The sequence below is a fragment of the Balaenoptera physalus genome (assembly GCF_965194825.1).
Source record: "Balaenoptera physalus genome assembly, chromosome: 8".
Taxonomy (NCBI): Eukaryota; Metazoa; Chordata; class Mammalia; order Artiodactyla; family Balaenopteridae; genus Balaenoptera; species Balaenoptera physalus.
In genome coordinates, this window is record NC_138887.1 from 43,176,450 (window position 1) to 43,200,277 (window position 23,828).

The following is a 23,828-nucleotide window of genomic DNA, read 5'->3' on the forward strand; positions in this document are numbered from 1 at the left end:
TTCTCAAAGGTCATTCTATTCAACCTCAGTACATCAGTTCCACCTCCTCACCTCTCCTCACTACCCATCACCAAAATCCAAGGAAAATATATTCCTTGAATACAGAAGACTCTGTTATTTTCCCACTCTCCTATCAACCCAGTACCACTACGGCTTTGGACATCAAGTGAGCATTTTTTGAAAACATGACATTTCTATGACATCCATAAATAAACAAAAGCATTTATTTTTAGGAGAATCCCAGGTATCACTGCTGGGACCATGTGTGCCATAATCACCTGGTAGCCTAATACTAAAAATATATCTATTAGAATTTTTCATTAAAAATTAAACAATTATTTTCTGTGGGATCACAGATTTAGGAATTAAAGAGTTGGTTGACTGCTTTTTGTACTTAAAATGTGCCAAAACTTGACATCTTAAAATACTTTTCTGAAAATACAACCATATTTGAGTATATAAATATTATTTAAAAATCTTCATCCCATTCAGTTCTTAGTACTTCCAAGGTCTTTTTCTTATTTAGTGCCCCCAAATCACTGTTTACCTAATATACAGAATTTGACTTTATATAATTTTATTCTTTGTAAAAGGATCCCTAAATAATAGTCTCTGGAAATACATTCTTGCTTCCTAAATGGCAGATGGAGTACCCCTTCTCAGGTGCTCATCCTGAAAGATCTGTTGATGATGCTATCAACCTATGCCTTCTTGAAACTCTAGTTTCTACAATGCCGTACAATTGAGTGTTCCTCTCTATCTCATTACAGGTCTCTTTCTGCCTATATCACTGACTTCTCTTCTACTACTTTCTCCCAAGACTTTTTCCCAGGCAATTTCCGTTAGTTCTTTACTGGAAGGGCTGGCAAACCCATAGCATATACAGCATTACTCACCTCTACACCTCCTGTGATCTTGGTCAACGCCACTGATTAACCACAGCACTTTCCCCGAATAAACACAGAATGATAGATGATGCCTCATAATTTAGTCAGTCTTAGATTTGAGGAAATACGATACATACCTGGTTTGTGGTTGCATATGTACTTATCTGATCTCCCCTATTAGACTCTAAGCTGCTTGAGGGTAAGGCTCATGTCTTCTTTTGTTGTTTTGGTTTTTTTTCTCCCTCAATACTAAAAACAATGCCTTGCAAATGCCATAATATTCATTAAATATTCAGGAAATGAATGAAACATAGGAAAATTGGTCATCAACTAAAGAAAGCTAAATATCCTAATTATGATAAGCACATGTTAAGATAAATATTAATTTGTCCCTTGAATCTCATTAATAGTTACACAATCTTTTCTCACAATCTACTCAATATTTATTATAGTTTTTCATAGTTTTAATTTGACACCAAGTGACTAAATTTATGAAAGAAATATTTAATATAAACTTGATAAGTAAATAGAAAATCCATTATTTAACCATCAGTCTCTAAAACTTATTAGATTATCAACAAACATACTAATCATTTTATATTAATTTTTGTATATCTTTATTACATATTTCTCATAAAAAAATAGGCTATACTGATTTTAATAAATGACTATCTTGGATAATGCACTACATGATTTCACTTGAATATACAACTTTGCTTAATGCATTTAAAATAACAATCCTTTAAAATGTTTCCTTGGTTGTGTCTATACAGATAAGGCAGAATCTCAACCTGATATAAATTTTGTCAATTTATTTCCGATTCTGATGACATACTTTGATTGTCTGTTATGTCTTATAATGACTCTATACGTAACCAAGTTAGGATGGCTAGTATGCTTTGCATAGGAATTTGTAGATCAACGAAGAAAAACCAGATTAAATAAATCTGTTCTTATGTTGGATTCTGTCTTCATCATTTACAGCAAGTTGGACATAAATGCTAATTGTTTATAACTGCAATTGTCTGATCTGCTATGGTAGATCCGAACTTTAAAAACTAAATTTTATAATAATATTTTCCAAATTAAATAGTTTTGCTGGAGATTAACATCCCCTCGTTTTAAGCCATTGATATTTTCTTTTCTTAAATGTAAAATGCAAGAAAGCTATTTTGGGGTCTAGCATTATTCACATTATTGACTGTAACAATAGTTATACGAACAGCTTACTTCTATTCCGTATGAAATTTTCATTGGAATTTTTTTTAAAAGACCGTATATACCGATGCTTTTTTTTTTTTTTTTTACATGGAGTATATTTTGAAAGAATGTTTTCAACAAAATATTTGCGGTTGTAGAAATACAACTTGACTGTTTCTAGTTTAGTTTTTCTCTTAACCAGGAATGGATATGAAGGTGTAGACTTCAAGCTGGTGGTCATAAATAGTAAGCAACATAAATTATGCCTACCTAGCTTATACCTCAAATGAGATATTTCAAAATTAATTGGAGCTAAATAGAATACATCTGAAAAACATCCTGTTGGCTATAACCTAGAGTTTGAGTTCAGAGAAAGCACAAAAATTTGAAATCAGTTAAATTTGCTTTGTTTACATGATACTAAATAGCCTGTTGGAATGTTATACTTTTCAAAGTTGTTTAAGTATCATTCAAACACTTTCTACTTTTTTTCTTAATTACCCAAGGAATCCAAGATTTCAAAAGAAAAGCAGACCACTGTTCACCAGAAGAAAAGTGATATGCTTATGAGATACAAACACAAAGAAAATAGATAACATTTTAAAACATACATCTTTTAAAGATAATCACTACAATTCACACACATAATATCACATATGTAATTCAGTTTGTTATAGTTTTCCTTTGTATAATTCTATATCAACATGATTTTTATGACTAAATTTCTTGTCTGCTTAATTTAAAAATACATTTTAACTCAATTTGATTTTGTGTAAATTTCATTTTAATTGTTTACTTCTCTGGTGTCATCGTTACATATTTCATAATTTTGTATGCTGCATGATGTCTCATCCAAATTAGTTTAAATAATTTTCTGGAGATTAACATGCTTTTTTTTAAGCTGATGATATTTCCAAATACTTACCAAATTGTATTTGATAAGTATTTTTTGATGTGTCTTGATATTTTATCAAAACAAGTTTTCATAGTCTTTGATGACTATGAGTACACATCATCCAAACATATAAATGAGAAATAAAAATTTGGTTATTTTTACATGGTTGTACGTAAATGACTGCCGTATTTTGGAATATCTAGAAACATCTGTATGTCTGGAACCATGTTGGCAAAACATCTGTGATGAATAAATCAATTTGTCAAATTCTCTCCAGGTATATGTTCATCATGCACACACAGATTTTAGGTGTTTAGTTATGTGATTGACCAGTTAGTTTTTCTTTTACTTTGCTATTTTACAGATACAATTATTGAAGAGCCTTTTTATTCTTCTGCAGCAGTCATTTCATATATATATTTATATACATATATAATGTGTGTAAAATGTGGATTGTGAAAAAAGAAAAAAAATGTTTCTGCATTATATAACTTACTTAACTATGTAGATTGATTCAAACAATCGGCTAAATAAAAAAAACCACACAGAGTGTTTTATTTAATTGGCTGGTTATCAATAAAAAATGGTCAATCCAATAGCCTGTAGAGAATAAAACAAATCAGGAAGGGACTAGTCTTTTGGAATTTCACTAGAAAAAGCAGTCTCTCCTTCAGATCCAGTGATTACCTTAGTCCTGATCAAACCTACATTTGAACTTCTAAAATCATATTCGTGTCTAGATACAGAAGAAAGAAAATCCTTTTTGTGAAAACATATTTTCCTGTAAGTCTTCAGGGAAAATGTTAGACTTAAAATAAGAGATGTTCATATTAACTTAGTGCTCTGCAATCTCTAAAGCCATGAAGTAATACATTTTTATTTGATGAGAAATATTTTATTTTTAGGACTCAAACCACACCTACATTCAAATGTATACCACAGAGGGGGAAAAAAAAAAAGAACCAAGTGTCATGAGTCCTCTTGGCATGGGCAAGACTTCACATCTCTGTACCTGTCCAACCTTGTCTTCAAATTTAGACTTGGTCTAGGTCATTTTCTAAAATCCTTATGGTTCTATATAACTAAACAAAGCAAATTACCATAAACCAGTTTTTAGTTAAGTATGTACTTGCCATAAATCTCTTGTTCAATATGAAAAACTAGTAATGACAATTTAGGGCAAAAAAAAATGGAATAATGCAAAAAGCAAAGCCATGGAAAAGGCTAACTGAACACACAAGGAAGGCTTCAGCTCAAATAGCTAAATTCACAAAAGCAGTGTACAAATTTCCAATTTTAAAATCTAAACAATGCTTCATACATATTCACAAGCATGTGGATAATACTGTTATTTATTGTCAAAACCATATTTAGTACTAAGCTTTCTAGTACGTAATGCAAAATGTACAAACTTGTCAATTATGACATTCATAGTGAAAGAGATTAAAATACAAACCTTTTATTTAAGTAGAATTATAAAACTCTACATTATGTTAACATTAGGGAGTTATTTGAAAGTTCTCAAAAAGAGAACATTCTCTGAATTAATGAACACTGATCTCACAAAATGACATAAATAATTTTCTATTACAGAGTCTAGCAGAATAGTACTTAATGGCTCAAAACCTTAATCATTTCACAAACTGAAAGAAACTAATAACTTTAAAAATGCCTTTTAAAAAAATAAAAGAAACATACAATGAAAATATTTCCAACTATAGATTTAAAGGATGACCATATTTTATTGACACAATTATTTGGTAATGGTTTTGGAAAAGTGGACACCAAACAAATCAAGCAAACAACCAAGAAACAACAGTAAAAGAATAAACTAAAAAGAAATAAAGAAGAGCATGCTACGAAATCTATACACAAGATAAAATTTCCATTTACAAGAAATAAAATTGAAGTAAACATGCAAAAGACGCACCAAGAAAAGTAGAATACGTCCATGGAGAAGGAAAATTAAACATGCAGAAACACAAGAGTTTGAGTTTTGAGAGTAACAAGGTAGTGTGAGGCCCAATTTACCTTCACTGTCTGACATGGCATGTTGGAAGTCATCCATGATGAAAGCTATGTCACGATCGTAGCCTCGAGTCCGTGATTCTTCTCTCATGTGTTGTTGAACTTCAGGCAATGAGTGACTTGATCCAAACTGATCCCTGGTGTCTGCAGAAATTGGTGGCAGGGGTCCAGCTGCAGCCCTGGCCATTCCCATTGGCTGGCCAACAGGACTGAGTGGACTTTCCTCCTCAGAATTCTGGGCCACAATTGGTATTCTTCCTCTACTCTGGCTAATCGGCAAACTGGTAGGCTTAGTTCTGCCAGAGGGTGATGCATGACTAAAGGAAACATCTAGAGCTTCCGCCTCTTGAGCTTTCAGTCTTAGAGAAGAGCTGGAAGAATCTCTTTTAATTGATAAATCAAGCCCATAGACAGAGGAAGGTCTGGAAGAAGGTCTGGACCTGCTGCCACTGCTGTATGGCTTATCTGCTTCATCCTGCAGAGCTGACCGTATGGTATTTCCTAATGTGCCCAGCCCTGTGCCAAGAGATGATCCCAAAAATTTGTGTTGGTCTGTAATATTTTTTCTGAGGCCAAAAGTGATATCATCTTGAAGAAGCCTTGCCCTGGAAGAAATGCCACCAATAGATGAACTGCTAGAAGTCATATAGCTCGAATAATCAGGTTCAAGGTCTCTACTTTCTTGAATAGGTGAAAATTTGGACATTTTAGGGTCAATTAGTGATTTCTTATGCTTTGACTGCTTTTGATAAAGTATGGCTGCTGGCAGTTGTTTTGCTGCTTGTTTTTCAAGTGTGAGTCTACTAATGCTATACTTTTCAGATTTTGGAAAATGTCTATAGCTAGTATCGGCATGGTAATAATGGGAAAGACCAGCGAGGTGATCTAAGCTCTCTGCCCCTCTACGGAATTCCTGTTTAATCTGATGTTTCAGAAGCTTTAACTCATAAGGATCCTCCATTGGGTCTTCCTCTGCTTTCACATAACTATGCAATCTGGAAGAAGTCTGCAGAGGTGCTAGGAAATCTGTCACTTCTTGAGACCTACGTGTCTCAGTGGTTCGAAGGAGACGGTCTGTTTTTGACAGATCTTTTTCATGAAGGCTAAACGCAGTGCTTAAAGCGGCTGTTCCTTTGGTAATCTCTCCAATGTCATCAATTAAGACATAATTTCGTGGAGTGTGATGGTCAATATCTGCATAGAAAGAATCTGCAGATATGCTTGATATTGGGCTGCTTGCCATGCTACTTCTTTCCTCCAATCCTATTCTCAAGTCTAAGCTGTTGTACTTACTACCAAGGTGGGAAACAGCATATGTATTATCAGTAGAAACAGGTGCTATCATCAGGGGTTGGTTGCGAATCACCTCATAGTTTGAAGTTATCTTGGGCTCCAGATATAGTGCAGTTTGCCGGGGCTTCTGTTGTATCACCATCATCTGTGATGGTAACTGATAAGCAGGTTGTGGTGTTGGTGTAGGTTGAGCTTGAGGTGTGAAGGACATCGTTGCCACAGCTTGGAAGGTTGGCTGAGTCTGATAAGGTGAAACTTCCTGATGGTACAGAGTCTGTTGCTCAAAGTGGGATTGTTGGGTGTATGGGGTGGGTGCTTGGGTAGGAAGTGCAGGGGAAGAGTATTGGTATTGGGTGTAAGGACTTGTAGGAGGAACTAGCTGAGATTCTGTTTGGGTTTGTGGTGGTATAAACTGGCTGAACTCAGTTTGGGGAGCAGTTCTCGGTCGCTCTATGCCATGCTGACTTTCGATCCGGGTTGGTCTGGTGCTGCTGACCTCACTGTCAGACATGTAATCACGATCCTCAGCTACTCCCTGGAGGTAGGCTCTCTCCCTCTTTTCTCTCTCCTTTAACAATGCCTCTTTTCTCCTGTTAATCCCCATTTCCAGGTACCGTAACTTGGCATCAATCTCCTTCTCTTCCTCATCAAGTTCTGCTTGTTTTTTTCTAAGCTTTGCAGATTCCCTCTCCACAAGATCGAGCTCTCTGTCTATATCCTGGAGAATCTTGGCTCGTGCCATTGTGTTGGTTCTGCAGATCCTTCTCCTGGAAACTGTGCCCACTGTGCTGTATGTTGACTGAGTTCCTGTGGAGGTCTCCTCGGGAGGTGGGTTTGGCAGAGTTCTCTTCACTTTTTTCTGAGTGCCAGAGGGTGTCATGGTTTGAGAACCTTTTGTCTGTAATTAAGTAAACAAAATACAGTACTTTATCATCAAGGAAAAAAAGTAAAAGGTCAAAAAAACCATAATTTACATTTAAATAAAAGTGAGTTAATATATGTTTTAGCTATGAGCACATAATAAAATAAAAATTCTACACATAATTTCAAGTATTAGTCACAAATGCAGTTAACTGAAAAATAATTTTCCTCTTCTTGGTAAATTGATTATTTATTATTACAACTTTGTAACATTAGAATTGAGTTCTGAAATTGAGCACAGAGTACACTGCTAGGCAGGATTATATTTTAGTTAGACTCTTAGGAGAACTCTTAAAAACTCATTTTCCACCCTATTTAATATACATAATATTACTTACTGAAGGTATGCCCAGAGTATTTGTGTTAACTATCTAAAGTTTAAGTTATATTTGTTGAAGATGCTCATTGTCCTGTTCAATTGTATGCTTCTATCTTCCCATTCCTACTTTCACCCCCTGAAGTGACTATCATTCCTATTCCAATCTTGAAATGTTTTGAAATGAAATCCTCTCATTCGCTACTGTCTTTTTTTCCCCAAGAGTTATCTGAACCAATTTCCTATTTAATCTTTCAATATTTTTCTATTTGAGTTTTCTATTTTCTTTCAATGCTACTATTCTTTAGTAATTTCAGCTTCTTCTTAATGCTTTAGTAACTTCTACATGAAGCAAAAGGAAGTGACTATAAACAATTCAAAAACTCATTAAAATCTTAGAAAAAATCAGATAAAGTTTATCAGTGATTTGTCAGATATTTTCAATTTTATTTGGTTAATTTGTCATAAACTTGCATTCTAAGAATCACTGGTCTTGAGAATCATGCAATTTTAGAATATCAGAAGACATGAGAGATCATTTTGACTATAAATAAAGTAAGCTGATATACTCAGTTACCCAACCATGTAGCAGCATATTCACAACTAGATCTCAGGCCTTCTGCCTTCTAGTTGCATATTCTTTACTTTTTTCTTCTTACTAATAACACAAAGACCTTAATTCTTCCCTTTTTCCCAATCACCAAAAATCGAGGACCCCAAAATAACAAAAAGTATATGGGAATTATGTCTAATTAATTATATCATATTTGTCCAAGACCTTGTACTTTTATTGCCTTTTTACTACTCCCAAATTTGTTACCTTGGTGTTTTTTATTTGTTTTCTGTTATTTTTCTGCTCCATTTATCGACCTAATTGTTTAATAGAAATTATAATCAGAAGCAATATCCTAAAGATCAATTGAGGTTTATGTGTATTTCTGAAATTTTTAAATATCTGAATGCAAATTCACAATGAATAAATGTTGTGAGTTTGTAAAATATGGCAGAGTGATTTTGAAATCGTAGCTTATTCATCCTCACAGAGAAATCTCAAGGAATATGGGGAATTGGAACTACAAAGGCAGCTGTTTGGCATGTTATTTATTCTCTCTCACCCTCAATTATTTTCATTGTATTTAATACTCACAATCAAGTCATAGGGCTGTTATGAAGAGCAAATGAGACCTCTGTGTAAAATATTTAGTACACATTGTAGGCAGTCACTAAGTATTATTTCCTTGTAAAATCCCCTTATTTCTACAGAAAACTGTGGAATTTGGCAAATTCATATTCCAAATATTTTAAAAAACTGTTTTTTTTGAATAAATGAATGTACATGTTATGCTTTTTAATATCAAGTGACCATAATAAAATAGTAATAAAATTAAAATTGAAATCTTACAACTACTTAATAATTTTCCAAAATACTAACATATATGTCTTCTATTTATAAAAAGTTTTTCACAATAATCTTTTCAGTTCTCTGAATATAATGGAGCTCAACAGGAGGCTGAAATTAATGACTGTTTCTTTTCCTAGACTAGCATTTGGTAGATTTGGTATATGCATTAAGAGTTTTCAAATTTAAGATGTTCATGTGTACTACATGATTGTGGTTGTGAAATTGTTTGAGAAAGAGTGTTTAAGTGCATTACTCTGAAAATGTAATGGCATTGCATAATATAAAGACATTTGAAAAGTCTTACTTTGAAAGTAAGAATTCTCCTCCCTACCAAAGGAGGTCAAAAATGCGCATGAATTAATGTAACACTAAAAGCTGATGCAGAGAGAAAGCACACAGAACAGAGAAGGTAACAGTGGAATGGAGTAAATAGAGAGAATGAAAGAAATTTCTGGGGTGGACACACACATTTTGAAAATTAATTTAAAAAAAAAACTGAAGGCATCCATTAAATGGGTGCATATATTTGTTGAATGAAAGAATGAAGAAATGAAAGGGTAAAATAAGAACTTGTGATTTTTTGGTGTGTTACTATTTTTAAAAATTCTGAATCAAGAAGTGAATTTCCGAGAATTCACTGTGTGGAATGAGAGGAAAGATACGAAAACACAAGAAAGATAAAACTACGAGGAACTGTAAAAATGACTATAGTATTAAGAGTAATGGTTATAATGAACTGGAAACTGATAGTAGTTCTTACTATTTATTGCTCATACATTTATGCAATTTCTCTTAACTTTAACAGTTTATAGTTCTCACTTGAGGGAGTGTGCTTAGTCATGCTCATTTTTTTGCAGTTTTATAAAATCCTAGGTTAAAGAAACATTCCAGGTATTAGGGATTTCTAATTATCTTTCAGGGTTGCAAATATTTAATGATCCATGACTTATGTTTATTAATATTTTGTGTGCCACGGATGTGAGTCATGGAAACAAGTGACAAAGTTGGTTGGTAGAAGCTAGATACTTACTGAGTTAGTCTAGCTAACTACTCAGTCTCCACAACTCGAAATAGGTTTGCTGTTCTTTCTTGATAACAAAGTTGGAGACTCATCAAGGTCTCAACCATATTCTTCCCAAATGACAGGAAGTGTAACACTGATTGAAAGCTTAGTGTCTCAGGCCAGACTTAGAGTTTCAATCCTGGCTCTGCCTTTACCAGCTGTGAGACCTTTAGCAAGTTGCTTAAACTCCCTGGGCCTCAGTTTTCCTATATGTAGAGGAGGTCAATATTTATTGTTGTATTATTGGTTTGGCTAAGGAGTAAATCAGTTAAAACAAGAATCTAGATTAGTTATAATCCAGAGGACAGACAGAAATATAGTAGAGAATTTAAAGTGATGTATTGCCAACTTATAATTTAAAAAGAACAGCCTTCTGAGACAATAAATAACTTCTAAACTGACTATTTAACTCTAATCTAAACAATAAAATGTAAAATAAGAGTAGAGAACCCCAAAACAGAGAATCGAAACAAAACAATATAATTGCTTAGAAAAGATCAAGAGATGTATAAAAGAAAGTTTATCACGATTAAAGGTGATGCAGTTGGAGGCCATGATTAGAGACAACAACAACAATCTAGAAAAATCTTGGTGTTTAATAAGATTTTCTTTCCTTGATGATTAGCTTGGTAAAAGTTTTCAGACAGATCTGGTGCTCTTAATCTGAAAAATAATTGTACTAAGTAACTGTAAAATATTTTAAAATAGCTGTGCAAATAACAGACCAAGGGAAAAGAACAGAAAGTCCTAAGAATAGAATGGAGGTTGAGGAAGACTGGAAGAAAATCTAATTTCAATTGCAATACCTAGGAGGTAACAGTGTTAAGAAGCAAACAAGCTCCAGCAGAAGTTTTGCTGTCCAAAGTTATTTTAAACAACATTCTCCTTGGGGGAATCCAGTTATACCACGCATCTTATATGGTAAAGGAAATAAATTTTTCCTTGTTCTGAGGTGTCAGGGTTATTAATAAAAATAACAATAGCTAAGGTATATGGATACACTATCCTGAGGACTTTAAATATACATATGTGCATTATCCCACTGTTAAAATAATCTAAGCTCAATCTAAGAATGAGAAAAGTTGAACAAGCAAAAATAGATGCTAGACCAAAATTATTCATCTATTGCTATATATAATAAATATGGCAAAATTCAATTTATTTATTTATTCCAGGAGTTTGCTTAGTATAATTCTAAAATGCATTTTTCTAGATAATAAAGGCACAGAGCTAAGAGGTAAGAGATAGAATGAACACAAACCTTATTCTCAAAAAACTCATGAATCAGGAATATTTTTTAGGATGTTGTATGAAGAAACTACCTCAGCCTTTTGCTAAATAGCTCTTATGTCAGTATCAGAGATACCCTTCTAAATCACTGTATCACTAGAGAGACTTTGGAATGTATTTTTCATTTTATAAATACAGAAAGCTATACCTGCTACTGGAAATCAATGTTCGTTATGATAATATCTTCAATTTTTAAGTTTGTTCTTTCAGTTAAGCAGGAATGATTTTTATGAAGTCCCTGTACTTTTAGATAATGAGAAATGTAGATTCACTTCCAAACAGTATAATTCCACATAGATTTATAGATAAATAAGATACTTTGATACAGATAAATATCATATAATTTTCTAGAGAAAACATAACCTCTTAAAGATCATCTATATAAAAACTCAGAAGGTGAATTAGAGGAGTATATAAAGAGTGTATTGGGACCCAGAATAAGAAGGATTTACTTTCACCTCAGGCAAGGAAAAATGGATTAAGACATAGCAGAAAGCCTGGGTATTGAAGAAGGGACTGGACTTAAACAGGAGAATACTTTCTATGTGGAGGGAATAGTATAAAATGTAAATTTCATAGAAACACCCAGGATTATCTGGTTTAACTTCAGCCTGGTGATGCATTAATACCTGTGAGATGGAAACACATACAGAGAGGGGTTCTATGCAAACAGGAAGAGGAAAAATAGAGAAGCAAATAATAAAATTTAAATGTAAAATATATTACATATATATAATTTATATGTAAAATATATACTATATATGTTATATATAATTACATATGTATTGTATATATACTATATAAAGCCCTTGAAATCTATCTATATTAAAATCTCCACTCATTCATTTTCCTTTTCTTTCTTTCTTTCTTTATTTTTTTACAGATGGAAAAGGCAACCCAGGTTGTTACACAGTGGTCAAATTAACTCCAATACCATGTGAAGTACCAGCACAAACCATCAAACTGTAAATGTGCAATCATTGTCAATGACTTGCAATGCAGTGCACTGGGTAGCAAGCACTGTGGCTTCGTCAAAGAGAAAATTGTGACAGCCCAATTTAATTTCCTTCAATGATAATGTGGCAGTCCACATAGATAACATAGAAACAGAAAATACAATCTCGCAGGGCTTCAGCAAAACATTTTACACTGTCCCTTGACACAGTCGCCAACAAAGTTTTGGACTTAAGAATGGAAAGTGTTCATATAATTTGCCAGGGATCTGCACGCAGACTATGACTATTCATGGTCCAGCATCAATTTAAGTAACTAATTAATGTTTCTTAACCTTGGCACTACTGACATTTTTTCCAGATGATTCTATGTCGGGGTTGGGATGGCTGTTTTGTGCATTGTAGGATGTTTAGTGGAAACTCTGGCCTCTACCCACCAGATACCATCAGCATATCCTACCCCAGTCCTGTCAATCAAAAATGCCACTATGCACTGTCAAATATCTCTAGGGGGAGAGGGAGGCAAAACAGTCACTGGTTGAAAACAACTGATGTCGGAGGATATACAAGATGATGTCTTCAGAAAGAGATCACTGATCTACTGTCATTTAGCTTACGTACTGATGAAGACTGCTAGTATTTGTATGTCACAGTGCCTTAGTCTGAATGGACAAGACAGGGACATCGATGATGTCTTGAAAAAGAGAGCTCTTGGGGTAAAGGGTGAAAGAAAGAGAGATATTACAGGCTATGGTAACAATCTGAGCAAATTAATAAAATGTATTAGATTATTTTGTCTTGTTATAAATTTGTTTTATGATCCTAAAATTAATCCCTGTATTTGATAGGATAATTCTCACCTTTTGGATTAACATGAACTAATACGCAGAAGATATTCAACCAAGTTTTAAAAAACACAGTTTTATTATAGAACAGGAAGAAAAAAATAGATGCCTAAAACTATAAGAATGTCTCTTCAGTGCAGAAGATTAATCTTTCTAGCTTAACCTCATAAAAATCTTGGGAAATTTTCCACAGCTGCAATAACTAAGGAAAAATCAGAGGATAATGAATTGCCAGTCTGATTGAAAAATTATGTAAATGCTAGATCTTTGTTAAAAGTTGCTTTTTACTCTGAGTTCAATAGAAGGATCAATGGTGTAATTAAAAAGGGATTACAAATTTAGGAGGAAATAGAGGTATTTAGTTTGAGAAATTAATTACCAGAATCACTAAGGGAGATCGATTGGATAGCTGACCTCAATTTTAAAATCGAGAAATCCTTGCCATCTTAAAAATAATTTAAGAAAAAAGAATTGAAACAGTAACCATAAACACCAAAAACACCTATCTGATGGCTTAGTGAAAAAATCTGAGAACATGCTTATTGTTTACTGTACTGACTACTGAGATTATGAGTAAGACATGGCCCCTGCCCTTCAATTGTGCAGTATGAATACAGAACTGGAGGACAGAAAATGCTCTCAGAGTCATCTGTCTCACCTTATTGGGAGTTCTCCTCATTCAGGGCCTGCATTTACTTTGAATATGAGAGTAAGTCTTTGTCTTGGTAAGAAGAATACTACTCATACATACTATGTGCTCTCTGGTATTTTTACTTCTGCTCTGTACCTGGTCATTCCTTCTTCTTAGGGTATAAACATTATCTGTCTATAAAGATCTATGGCTCTTAGTATTAGGCAGGTAGATGAAATGTTTAGGATATTTTCCCCTTCAAACAAGACAGCTCTTTAAAATATATGAACATTGGTTAGCATACTCCTTTAACTTTGGAAAGTTAGGATGGAGGATGAAGATGAAGCTGTAAGATAAACACAAGGCTGCAAGCTGGAAAATATGACTACACGTGCTTCCTTGAAAAAGGACTAGAAACAGTTTCACTCTCTGAAATGTCAATGAAAGCATTAATTCTCCTTCGAGGGGTCTCCCTACCCCAATATCTACAGTTTCCAGTTTTGAGACAAAATAGCAGTTGAATATAAAAATATTCAGCATTCTAACCTATACATTGTATCATTAATAATGTGTTCCCAAAATAGACCCATTATTTACCACCATTCCACCCTTACCCTTACACACAGCTAAAACATTCCAAATGTTGAGTGCAAGGGCTCAGTAATTTCTATTGCTTTAAGATATACAAGAAAAATGAAAGACAATGGAGGAGTGACCTGTGAAAATGAAATTCTAAATGATACCACTCATGGAAAAATACTTTAAAAACTGATAAAACATCTAGACTCCACTAGGCATTGCAATAAGGCACAGTGCCTGGCACATACAAAATAAAGCCATCAAATTTCTTCAACTAGAGTCCTGTGGAACAATTTAATAACTATTCCCACGAATCAAACTCCAAATAAGCAGTATTAGCATTGCTATGAAAATATCACCGAATCATTGAAAAAATATAAACAGCTTTATCAATAAACAGTCTTGAGTCTCTACAGCTATGGAAGAGAATTCACCATTTGTGAATGTACTTGAAATTGTTTTTTTAAAGTAGTTCTTTAATTGTTGTAATATTCTAGTAGCAAGAAAAAAGTGAGAAACTGAATCACAAGACGTTATTAGTCAGAAAATAAAAACAAAGTAATAGAACATATTTAAAAGTCACACACAAGTTATTTTTCAAAGTCTAGTAGCAGAGGCAAAAATGTTCTCCAATTAATATTGTGAAAGTGGCGCTCAATATTTCATCAGGCATCTTTAAGCTTTTCCTTAATGTGCCTCTTGTCCCAGTTTGTCTTGTTTTCTTGCTGAAAGTCATTGCTCTTGGGCTGGCAGCCAAGCAGAAAACTAGTTTCCACCTCGCTGGACAGAAGCATCAGAGATGTCAGTCTGCGCAACACGTACTGCCTTCTATTTTTTGGAATGGCCCAAAGAGATTAATTTCTTCTCTCCTAAAATCTGTATAAGGTATTTTAGAAAGCCCTCTTAGAAGTTTTTAAGGTGATCATTTTTTATACATATGGATGTGTATTTCTCCCTCCTCCCTTCTACCTTCTATCCCTCCCATCCATCCATCTTTGTCATTTCTAGATTTTACATTTTCATTAGAAAAACACATTTCTGTGCAAGACTACAGATATATTTCTTCACTGGTGTGTTGCTTCATTCAAAATTACGTTTTCTTGATCATTTTCCTAAGAGAAAAGAAAATGCTTAAAGATACGGATGACCTCCTTTTTCTTTTCCTTTTAATCTCCCAACATCCAGTTATTACTATGTTTAAAATCACTCTTTTTGTAGTTATTACTTCAAAAATTTATGGGGGCAGCAAAACATATTTTGCCTATATGCTCTTAGCTAAGAAGAAGGTTTGATAACCAGTGAGTATAAAGAGAAAGAAGTAATTTAAAAGCACTGACTAACCTACAGGCTATGAAAACATGATAGCCTAAGAATTAAAATCAGATCACTGGAAAATAAACACAGATACCTCCTATTTTCTCATTTCTATACCATTTAACTTTTACATAGTGCTGCTGGACTAGATACGGAATGCTATGAAGAACTATCTAACATTGATTCCTTCTTCAAGGGCAAAACCATTTACAGTTCTAACATGCTACCACAAGATAACAACTACATCGCTTTACCAGAAAATGTGTTAATGGTTTATACGAGCAATCTGAAGTGGAAAAATAAAGTTAATAAAAATTTCCAAGAATTAACATGAAAACTTACCCTAAAACATAAATGTATATTAAAAAAGTAAGATACATCTCTTCCACCTGCTTTTTTTTCAGCATGCTGAATATTATAGTATTGCCTGCCTGTGACTTACTTCATTTTGAGAACAAATTATTGATCCACAAAGAGGGATTGTACTGATTCCAACGCTTCCATAAAATATCTCATTTGCATTTCTCATTGACAATCTCTCATCAAAACAAAAATAACTGTATTCAGAACAAAAATAATTGTATTTCAAATGCTGTAAAATGTAAATCTCTAATTATGCTACAGTTTTGTACATGGAGTGTTAGAATGGTGATTGATTACTATGTGATATGTTTTCCAGCGCTTCAGATCATTAGCAATTTGGGGAATGATTCAATAACCACTTATCTAAAGCCATGAGAAACATCATGACCTTTTAGTAGTGGCACAGTCTTTACTAAGTTATCTTGAGATAATAAAGATATTTTATGTTTAGACTCTTGAAATGCCTAACCACAAAATCACAGGAATCTCTATTATTGTTTTTTGTTCCTTTCTCATTGATTTATTATCCTCTGGCCTATAAAACCGTGGAACATGACATTAAAATACTTCCGAGCTGCTTTGACCTACATGTGTGCACTAAATAAAAATAGTTCTTTTTCATAAACCTAAATCACATGAATAGCTTCCCCCAAGTTAAATTAAACAACAAAATTTCCTTGGGCAAGTAGGACCATGGCCCTTCTTCCATATAAACTGGAGAACCATCTGGTTCTTTAGAAGACAGTGCTATTAAAAACTGATAAAGGATGGCAATTAAATTAAGTGGCAAGAAATATTTTTTTTGGCCTTCTAAGATGATAAAGCTCATACATGGACTTATGTAAATACAACAATATTTTTTCTAAATGTTATTTTAAGAGGTTAAGTTTTCAATTCTTAATTCTATAAATTCAGTTACATGAGAACAGAGGTGTACTTTGACGGGTGATTAGATGATTTTCCAAATGGATAATTAATGAAACCTGAGCTTACTGACTGCAGTGCATTTGAGTGAGCGTTTACAGGCATCAGCTCATGCCATAAATGGAAGAACTGGTTGAAAGCACCGCAAAGAAGCTTTTTCTAAACACAATAACATTGTTTTATTAGAAACATTACTATCATTTTAATACCTATGACACACTGAAGAAATTCATGCACATTTATTAATGTCAAAAGGAGAAATGTCATGATGTCGGGTCTTTCATGAAGTATCCTGAAACTCTCTACGATTAGTGCTAATTAGTACTTTAAACAGTGATTTCAGCTCGACCTTCTAAAAAGTAAATGGCTAACCCATAAAAGTAGCCTCTATGCCCGGAGACTGAGCTCTGTGATTAGGGTTGAGTTTTATCAGAAAAAACACTGGAGACTTGTCTTGTCCCTGTCATGTTAAAATATACTACCCAACAGGTCAGAAATTAAAATGTGGTCCAACTTATTAAGAGCAATTTACTTATGTAGTTAAAATGGTTTATCAGTGAGCCCAAACAATTTTCGTATATATCTTTTTCATTCACTTGAGGAAGGAGGAGGAGAGAGGATGAGTATAATCACTTTTAGCTTCAACTCTCCTAATGTTACTGTTTACTCCCTCATAGGGGTTATTTACTGTTCTTCACAAAGTTAAGCTTTTGTCATCTTAAAAAATTTTTTCAACCGAAAAAAAAAATAGAGATAGCAGTTCTATAATTTAGCTTAAAGATTTCTTACATTGTGTTCAACCATCTCTTTTCTCAACTGTTTTAATTTGAATCTCTAGCAAACTGTTCTTAAGGAGAAAAAAAAATAGATAAAAATTCCGTTTGTTGTTTAAAGCTTTAGACTAAGTTACCTCAGTTTATTTAGCCAGTTCATTTAAGGCTCAATTTACCTCACTATACTTGTTCTGGTGCTTTCCTAATTCAAACTCTACGCATAAGTCAAGATACAGAAGAGGACCAAAAAGAAAATCCTGTTAAGTAGAAGAAATTCATTTGCTACAAATGGAATTAATGTTGGGTGGGTATGGAGGTGCAAAGAACACTGACCTGGACTTCAGATTTCTCATCTTTAAAATATGGAATAAAATAAATATAAAACCTACAGAAAAGAAATGGTTTGGATCTCTACCAAGCAACTGAATTTGAAACTATTTTATTAGTTATATAAGGCTATAAAAGTATTAACTAGCTTATGTATAGATGTATATGTATAGGCATATATGTCTATTACAAACATGTATTTTTATGTTGAACATAGTGATAAGAAAAAGTAAAGCAACTATTGGAATACATTTTGATGCCACTATGTACATTATACCTCAAAACTTTTCCAAATTTTTATATCACAATCATTTTAGTTGCTTGTTATTTTATTTCAGTAATAGCACATGTGGCAGATTATAGAATCCTAAATAAGTAGTAGTTCTAAAAAACATAAACAAATATACAAAAGTGCATGTCTGTTTCTTGGGAGGGGATGTATTTTCGAGAATATGTAGGTAGCTTTATGTAGAGTCAGTTTTAAACTGCACAACTGTTCAAAACAGGTAGTGTACTGAATTAAGAATATTATGATAAAATACTTAGGAAGCTAATAACTGTTAAATGATGCTCAGTGTTTTTAAACTGGGTCAGTAATAATCAATGCTCTATTAATTCAGAACTCCCCTGTGTTAAACTAGTATTTCCTAATATTTAGCATTACATTTTCAGCAAAGGTCTTTCACTGAACATTAGGAACATACGTCTGTTTCTTATAATTATGTTTATTGGCATAGTTTGAAATGTAGATGTTAAGAAAAAATAACACAAATAATCTGATTTTTTTCCCCTTCAGTCTGAAAAGGTTTGTTTTGAAATTAATCCTTAGATACTGATTACAATGAAATAGCAAAGGTTAACTACTGAACACTAAATTGCTGAGATCAATTTAAAAAATTTCTGGTTTTCACTGACATTTGTCTACATGTATACATTCATTTTGATTTTTATCAGACCCTAATAATAATTACCATAAATTATTATTTTACTGCCATTTATTTTGAAAAACACTTTAACATACTATTTCCTATTTTATAATATATTATAATAATATATAATAATAATATCCAAGATTTTAATCATAAAGAAGAAATATGATAAGAAAAGTGTACTAGCAATGAAGAGGGTGTAAAAGCTATAGGAAAAAATGAGGCCTCAGCTATTTAGAAAGCCAGTCTTTAATATATGAATACTTTTTCTCTCATATATGTAAATATTACCATTATAAAACAGCTTATTTCATCAAAGTCAGTTTTAATGGACTGGTTTCTTATGTTGCTTTCCAAAGACAGTAATGAAAACCAACCCCTAAAAAATATTATTCTTCAAATCACACTTGGTTACCACGGTCATTATTTCTTAAATCTGTACATTCTGACAGAAATAAAATTGACAGAAATAAAATTTCTCAATTTAGGTTATGGAAATTACTCTCAGAAATAGACATTAAAGGGTTCTAAAAATCTTAAAAATAGCTATCAAAACAGCAATCAGTGAAGCAAAACACATTCTTGTAAAAATCAGCTCATGAATACCATCTGCTTTGCAATAGGATCCTGGCTTAAACTCTAGAACAAAAATATTTTAATAAGGAGTTTGTCTATTACTAAAAGAGCTCTAAAATTGTTCAACAAGTCTAAGGGCAGGAAAAACAGTTTTAACACTTGGCAGTTTATGTAATTTTAAGACCAGACAGAGGTGACAACATTTTAAATGTAGCTTATTTTAGTGCAAAAAAGTGGCATGTATAATTATTGATAAAAAGTGCTATTTCTTTTGATAGAAAAAAATCATTGCTTTTTTTTTTTAAAGACAGATAAATCTTGGAATGATAAATCTAGCTCCAAACAAATCCTTTGAATTTACACTGCTATTTCTTCCAATGGCAATGACATTCTCTCCTGATTTTGTAGAGAACATGCTACATTACCTCCTTTTTTTTTTTTTTTTTTAAATATTTTAACAATTTATTTGAGCAAAAATCCACTTGAGTCAGGTAGCATCCAATCTAGCAGATAGAAAGAAGCTCCGAAGAGCTGTACAAAATGAGTTCTATAGGCAGAGGGGAGTGGGAACAAGGAAGTTATACTTTGCAAAAAGAGTGAGTTTAACCTCCTTTCTCAACGTTCGTGATCATCTGGGGTCATGATGTAAACAGTTTCATTGTGTAAAAGAAAGAAAAAGAGCCTGAGGAACATGTTTTGGTGCTCTGGTTTATGAAAGTTTCATAGGTGTGATGCTCGAGGTAATCCACAGACACACACAAAAATACTGGACTGAAATAAATTTGAGAAAGTGTTTATCATCCATTCAGCAAAAGAAGAAAAACACAGGGGAAAGCAGAAGGAAAAACTGTAACCCTGAACTACACAAGAAGTGTAGTACGGAGAATGAATAAGATTTTATTTATTTGTTTTGCTTTGTTTCTATTTTTTGTTTTAGGTGGGAGCAAGGAATTGGTGAATCACCCCCAAATTAAAAGCAGTTTAGTGGAGAAAGCGGTCGGTTCACTAATTCATCAAATTAATTTATTGCTATAGAGAACCTACTGTGAACCAGGCATTGTTCTGGGCACTGGGGATATAGCAGTGAATATAATTAACAAAAATCCTCACCCATAAGTTCTGGTTGGGGAAGAAAGACAATACATGAAATTATAAAGGAACAGACATAGTACTTTCGATAATAATATGTGATATGGAGAAAGTTCAAGAAGAGCATAAGGACAGAGTGTTAGAAAGGTGGGTGGTTTTCATTTGGTCAGTCAATAAAGGCCTTATTACCTAAAAGAATAACTTTAAAATGGTTATAAAGAACAGGAATCTAAAATTTCTAGAGAAGCACCATTATATATTTCATAGACCATGAAAGGCACACAGTTACGAGATTTGAAAATTTTTTCTACTAACTCATAAGGTAAAGCTCTTTAATGACAGTCAGCAAATTTCTGCTGAGGAAATACAGAAACTGCCAAATGTACCCCTGTGAGGAAAGGGAATTAACTGGATATCTACAATTGCCAGACTTAGTGATGGGAAGGTTGTGTTACTATCATTCAATCATTACAGATGATTTGATCACTCTCCACTAGTGTCCACTCATTTTTAATTATTTGACTTCCATAAAACATTTTAATTGAAGAATTCCACTGATGAAAGTTAGAAAAAAATCTATGTGCATACCATTTTTTCATTACAAAGCTTATTTCTTTCTGTGCTTTTTCTAAATCATGATGACAATACATTATTTTCAAGTGGTATCTAAGTAGCAAGCTCAACCCCATGGGAAGGAATAAATTCTAAATTTACTTTAGTTGTATCTCTTGGGAATTTTCATGGGGAGCAATCAGAAGAACTCAAGTAAAAAGGTGGTAATTTTTTTCCATCTTTACTCAGAGTTAAAATTTTCTGTTTGTAAAAGGAAGCAGACCACAAGATAAAAGTGTTTGGTTATATGAAGTTGTCAAAAATAGAATTTGGCTTTGGGGCTGTGACTTTGATACCAGAGTGATAAGGTCTAGAAAAGAGATACAGCTCACCTCTTACAGACACGGGGGAATATTACATAACTCAATAAAATGATCTCAGATAACTCCCTGCACCAGTTATGCCCACTCTATTATTTTATGATTTTATGTTAATTAGTGCTAATTTAACCAATTAAATCTATGTGATATCTTAGGGCTAAGCATGAACTCAAAGTGTCAGTGAAAGACTAACCAGATGATATAGACTCCTGCCTTGAAATTTGTATGTCAAAGGTGTAACCACAGTTCCATGATGGAAAAACTCTATCAGAGTTAAAGGATCTCAACTAGTTGTATTCCTATAGAGTACGAATGGAATAAATTTAAATCTCTGATGTTTAAAGTTGCAGAATTAAGACAAATGTTTGGAAACTCCAGGAAGAGAGATTTTACCCATATGGAAGAACTTTGTAATAATGAAAGCTCTCCAAAAAGCTTGTGAGATAGTTACTAAGAAAAAAGTAACTGAGTATGGAAAGAGGACCAAATGCAGACAAAGCAACAAACCATAAAAACAGTCTACATTTGCCTATGAACAAACAAAAAGGGCAATATAGTGCTTTCATGTGTGTTATGGGTTAAAAAAAAAAAAAAAGTTTGTTGGAAGTCCTGATCCTTAGTACCTCAGAATGTGAAACTACTCAGACACAGGATCTTTACAGGTAATCAAGTTCAGGTCTTCAGTGTTAACCTAATCAATGGGACGGGTGTCCTTACAAAGAGGGGAACTTTGGACATAGAGACAGACACACAGAGAGGGAAAACAATGTAAAGAGACACAGGGAGACCACCAACTACAAGCCAAGGAACACCGGAGGCTAGCAGAAGCTACGAGAGAGGCCTGCAACAGCCCTCAGAAAGAACCAACTCTGCTCACACCTTGATTTTGGACTTCTGGCCTCTAGAACTGTCACAATACATTTTTGTGGTTTAAGCTACCTAGTTTGCGGTACTTTGTTACGAGAGCCCTAGCAAACAAATACGATACTTGGGCAAGAAGAACAAAATGATCCCAGTGGTGGGAGGTCAAGCATGAACTCTGCCTCATCCTGTATGTTACCACAGTGTCTGGAAAAGAGCAATGAATGGATGAATGAGATAATGAGTGAATGTAAGCAAGAATAAGTTAAAAAATGAATAAACCTGATGGGGATTTAAATTGGATTTTTTGGGAGAGCAGAGGAAATGACAAGATAAAAAGACAACAAGCATGGTACTGAATTAGCAAGAAGAATCAGAAAATGTCCCATAAGCCTCAGAAGAGACTAATAAAGAATAACTGTCAGGTGCCAAGTTTAACATTTGAACCCTGGCCAGGTTACTGGTTTATTAAAGAACCATGATAAAGGCACTAGCCTACTCTGGGCTTTGCTCCTCATCTGTAAGGTGGTTGGACTAATAGCTAAATGCTATTTAACTTGTGCTCAGTTGTTTCAAGTATCTATTCCATAACATCTTACAGAAAAACCCGGATGAACTTTTTGGCCAACCCAATATATAAAAATAAACAAAGTGGAACTGACACTTTAAGCAAAGGAGGTATCAGTTTAGATTATCAACAGGACTTGCTAGGATGGGTCTAGATTGTGGCAATGAAAAGGTAAGCAGCCAGAGTCTTTTAATGCATGTCTTAACCCATTGTTTCTATGCTTATAATCCTTCCTTTAATAAATTTATTCAATAAATACTGAAGGTCTGCTTTGTGCCAGGTGCTGTTCTAGGCTCTTGGGACTACAGAGGCAAACAAAGTAAGATTTTCCTGATCTTGCAGAGGTTATGATCTACTGGATAAGGAAGATGATATTTGATTAAATATATATTAATAAGTAATATACACAAATTTAGAGGGTGCAGGGATTCATGCTGATAGACATTTAGAGAGTGAGGTAAGGAGAGTTTCTTTGTGGAAGTGAAATTTAAGCAGAAACCTGTACACATGAGCGAGCCAGGCAAAGATCTGGGGAGAGAGAGATCCCAACAGGGGTCCTGGGTGGGGATGAGGTTGGCACATCCAAAGAAAGGCAAGGTCAGTGGTTGGAGCAGAGCGAGAAGGGGGGTAAATGTAGGAGTGACCAATGAAGTTGTGAGTCGGGATCACATGGGTCCTTGTTAAGAAATTTCTAATGTATTCTCATGAATCTGTTGAGAATCTACTGGAGAGTGTGTGACAAAATCTGATGTACACTTTAGAAAATCACCCTAGGTGCAGTTCAGAAAATAGACTGTAAGGAAGGCAAGCGTGGTGAGGTCCACGGGCTAGGGCACAGGGTAAACAAAAAATGATGGTGGCTTGGTCTA

The 23,828-nt window shown here is 33.7% G+C and overlaps 1 protein-coding gene across 1 annotated transcript in view; it reads right to left on the bottom strand.

Moving 5' to 3' along the window:
* The window catches only part of PCLO (piccolo presynaptic cytomatrix protein), a 369,605-nt gene that overhangs the window by 137,694 nt on the left and 208,083 nt on the right, over positions 1-23,828 (bottom strand). The window contains exon 7 of the mRNA XM_082472536.1: positions 5,014-7,201. Coding sequence (XP_082328662.1) covers positions 5,014-7,201 — 2,188 coding nt within the window. The remainder of the gene's footprint in view (positions 1-5,013; positions 7,202-23,828) is intronic.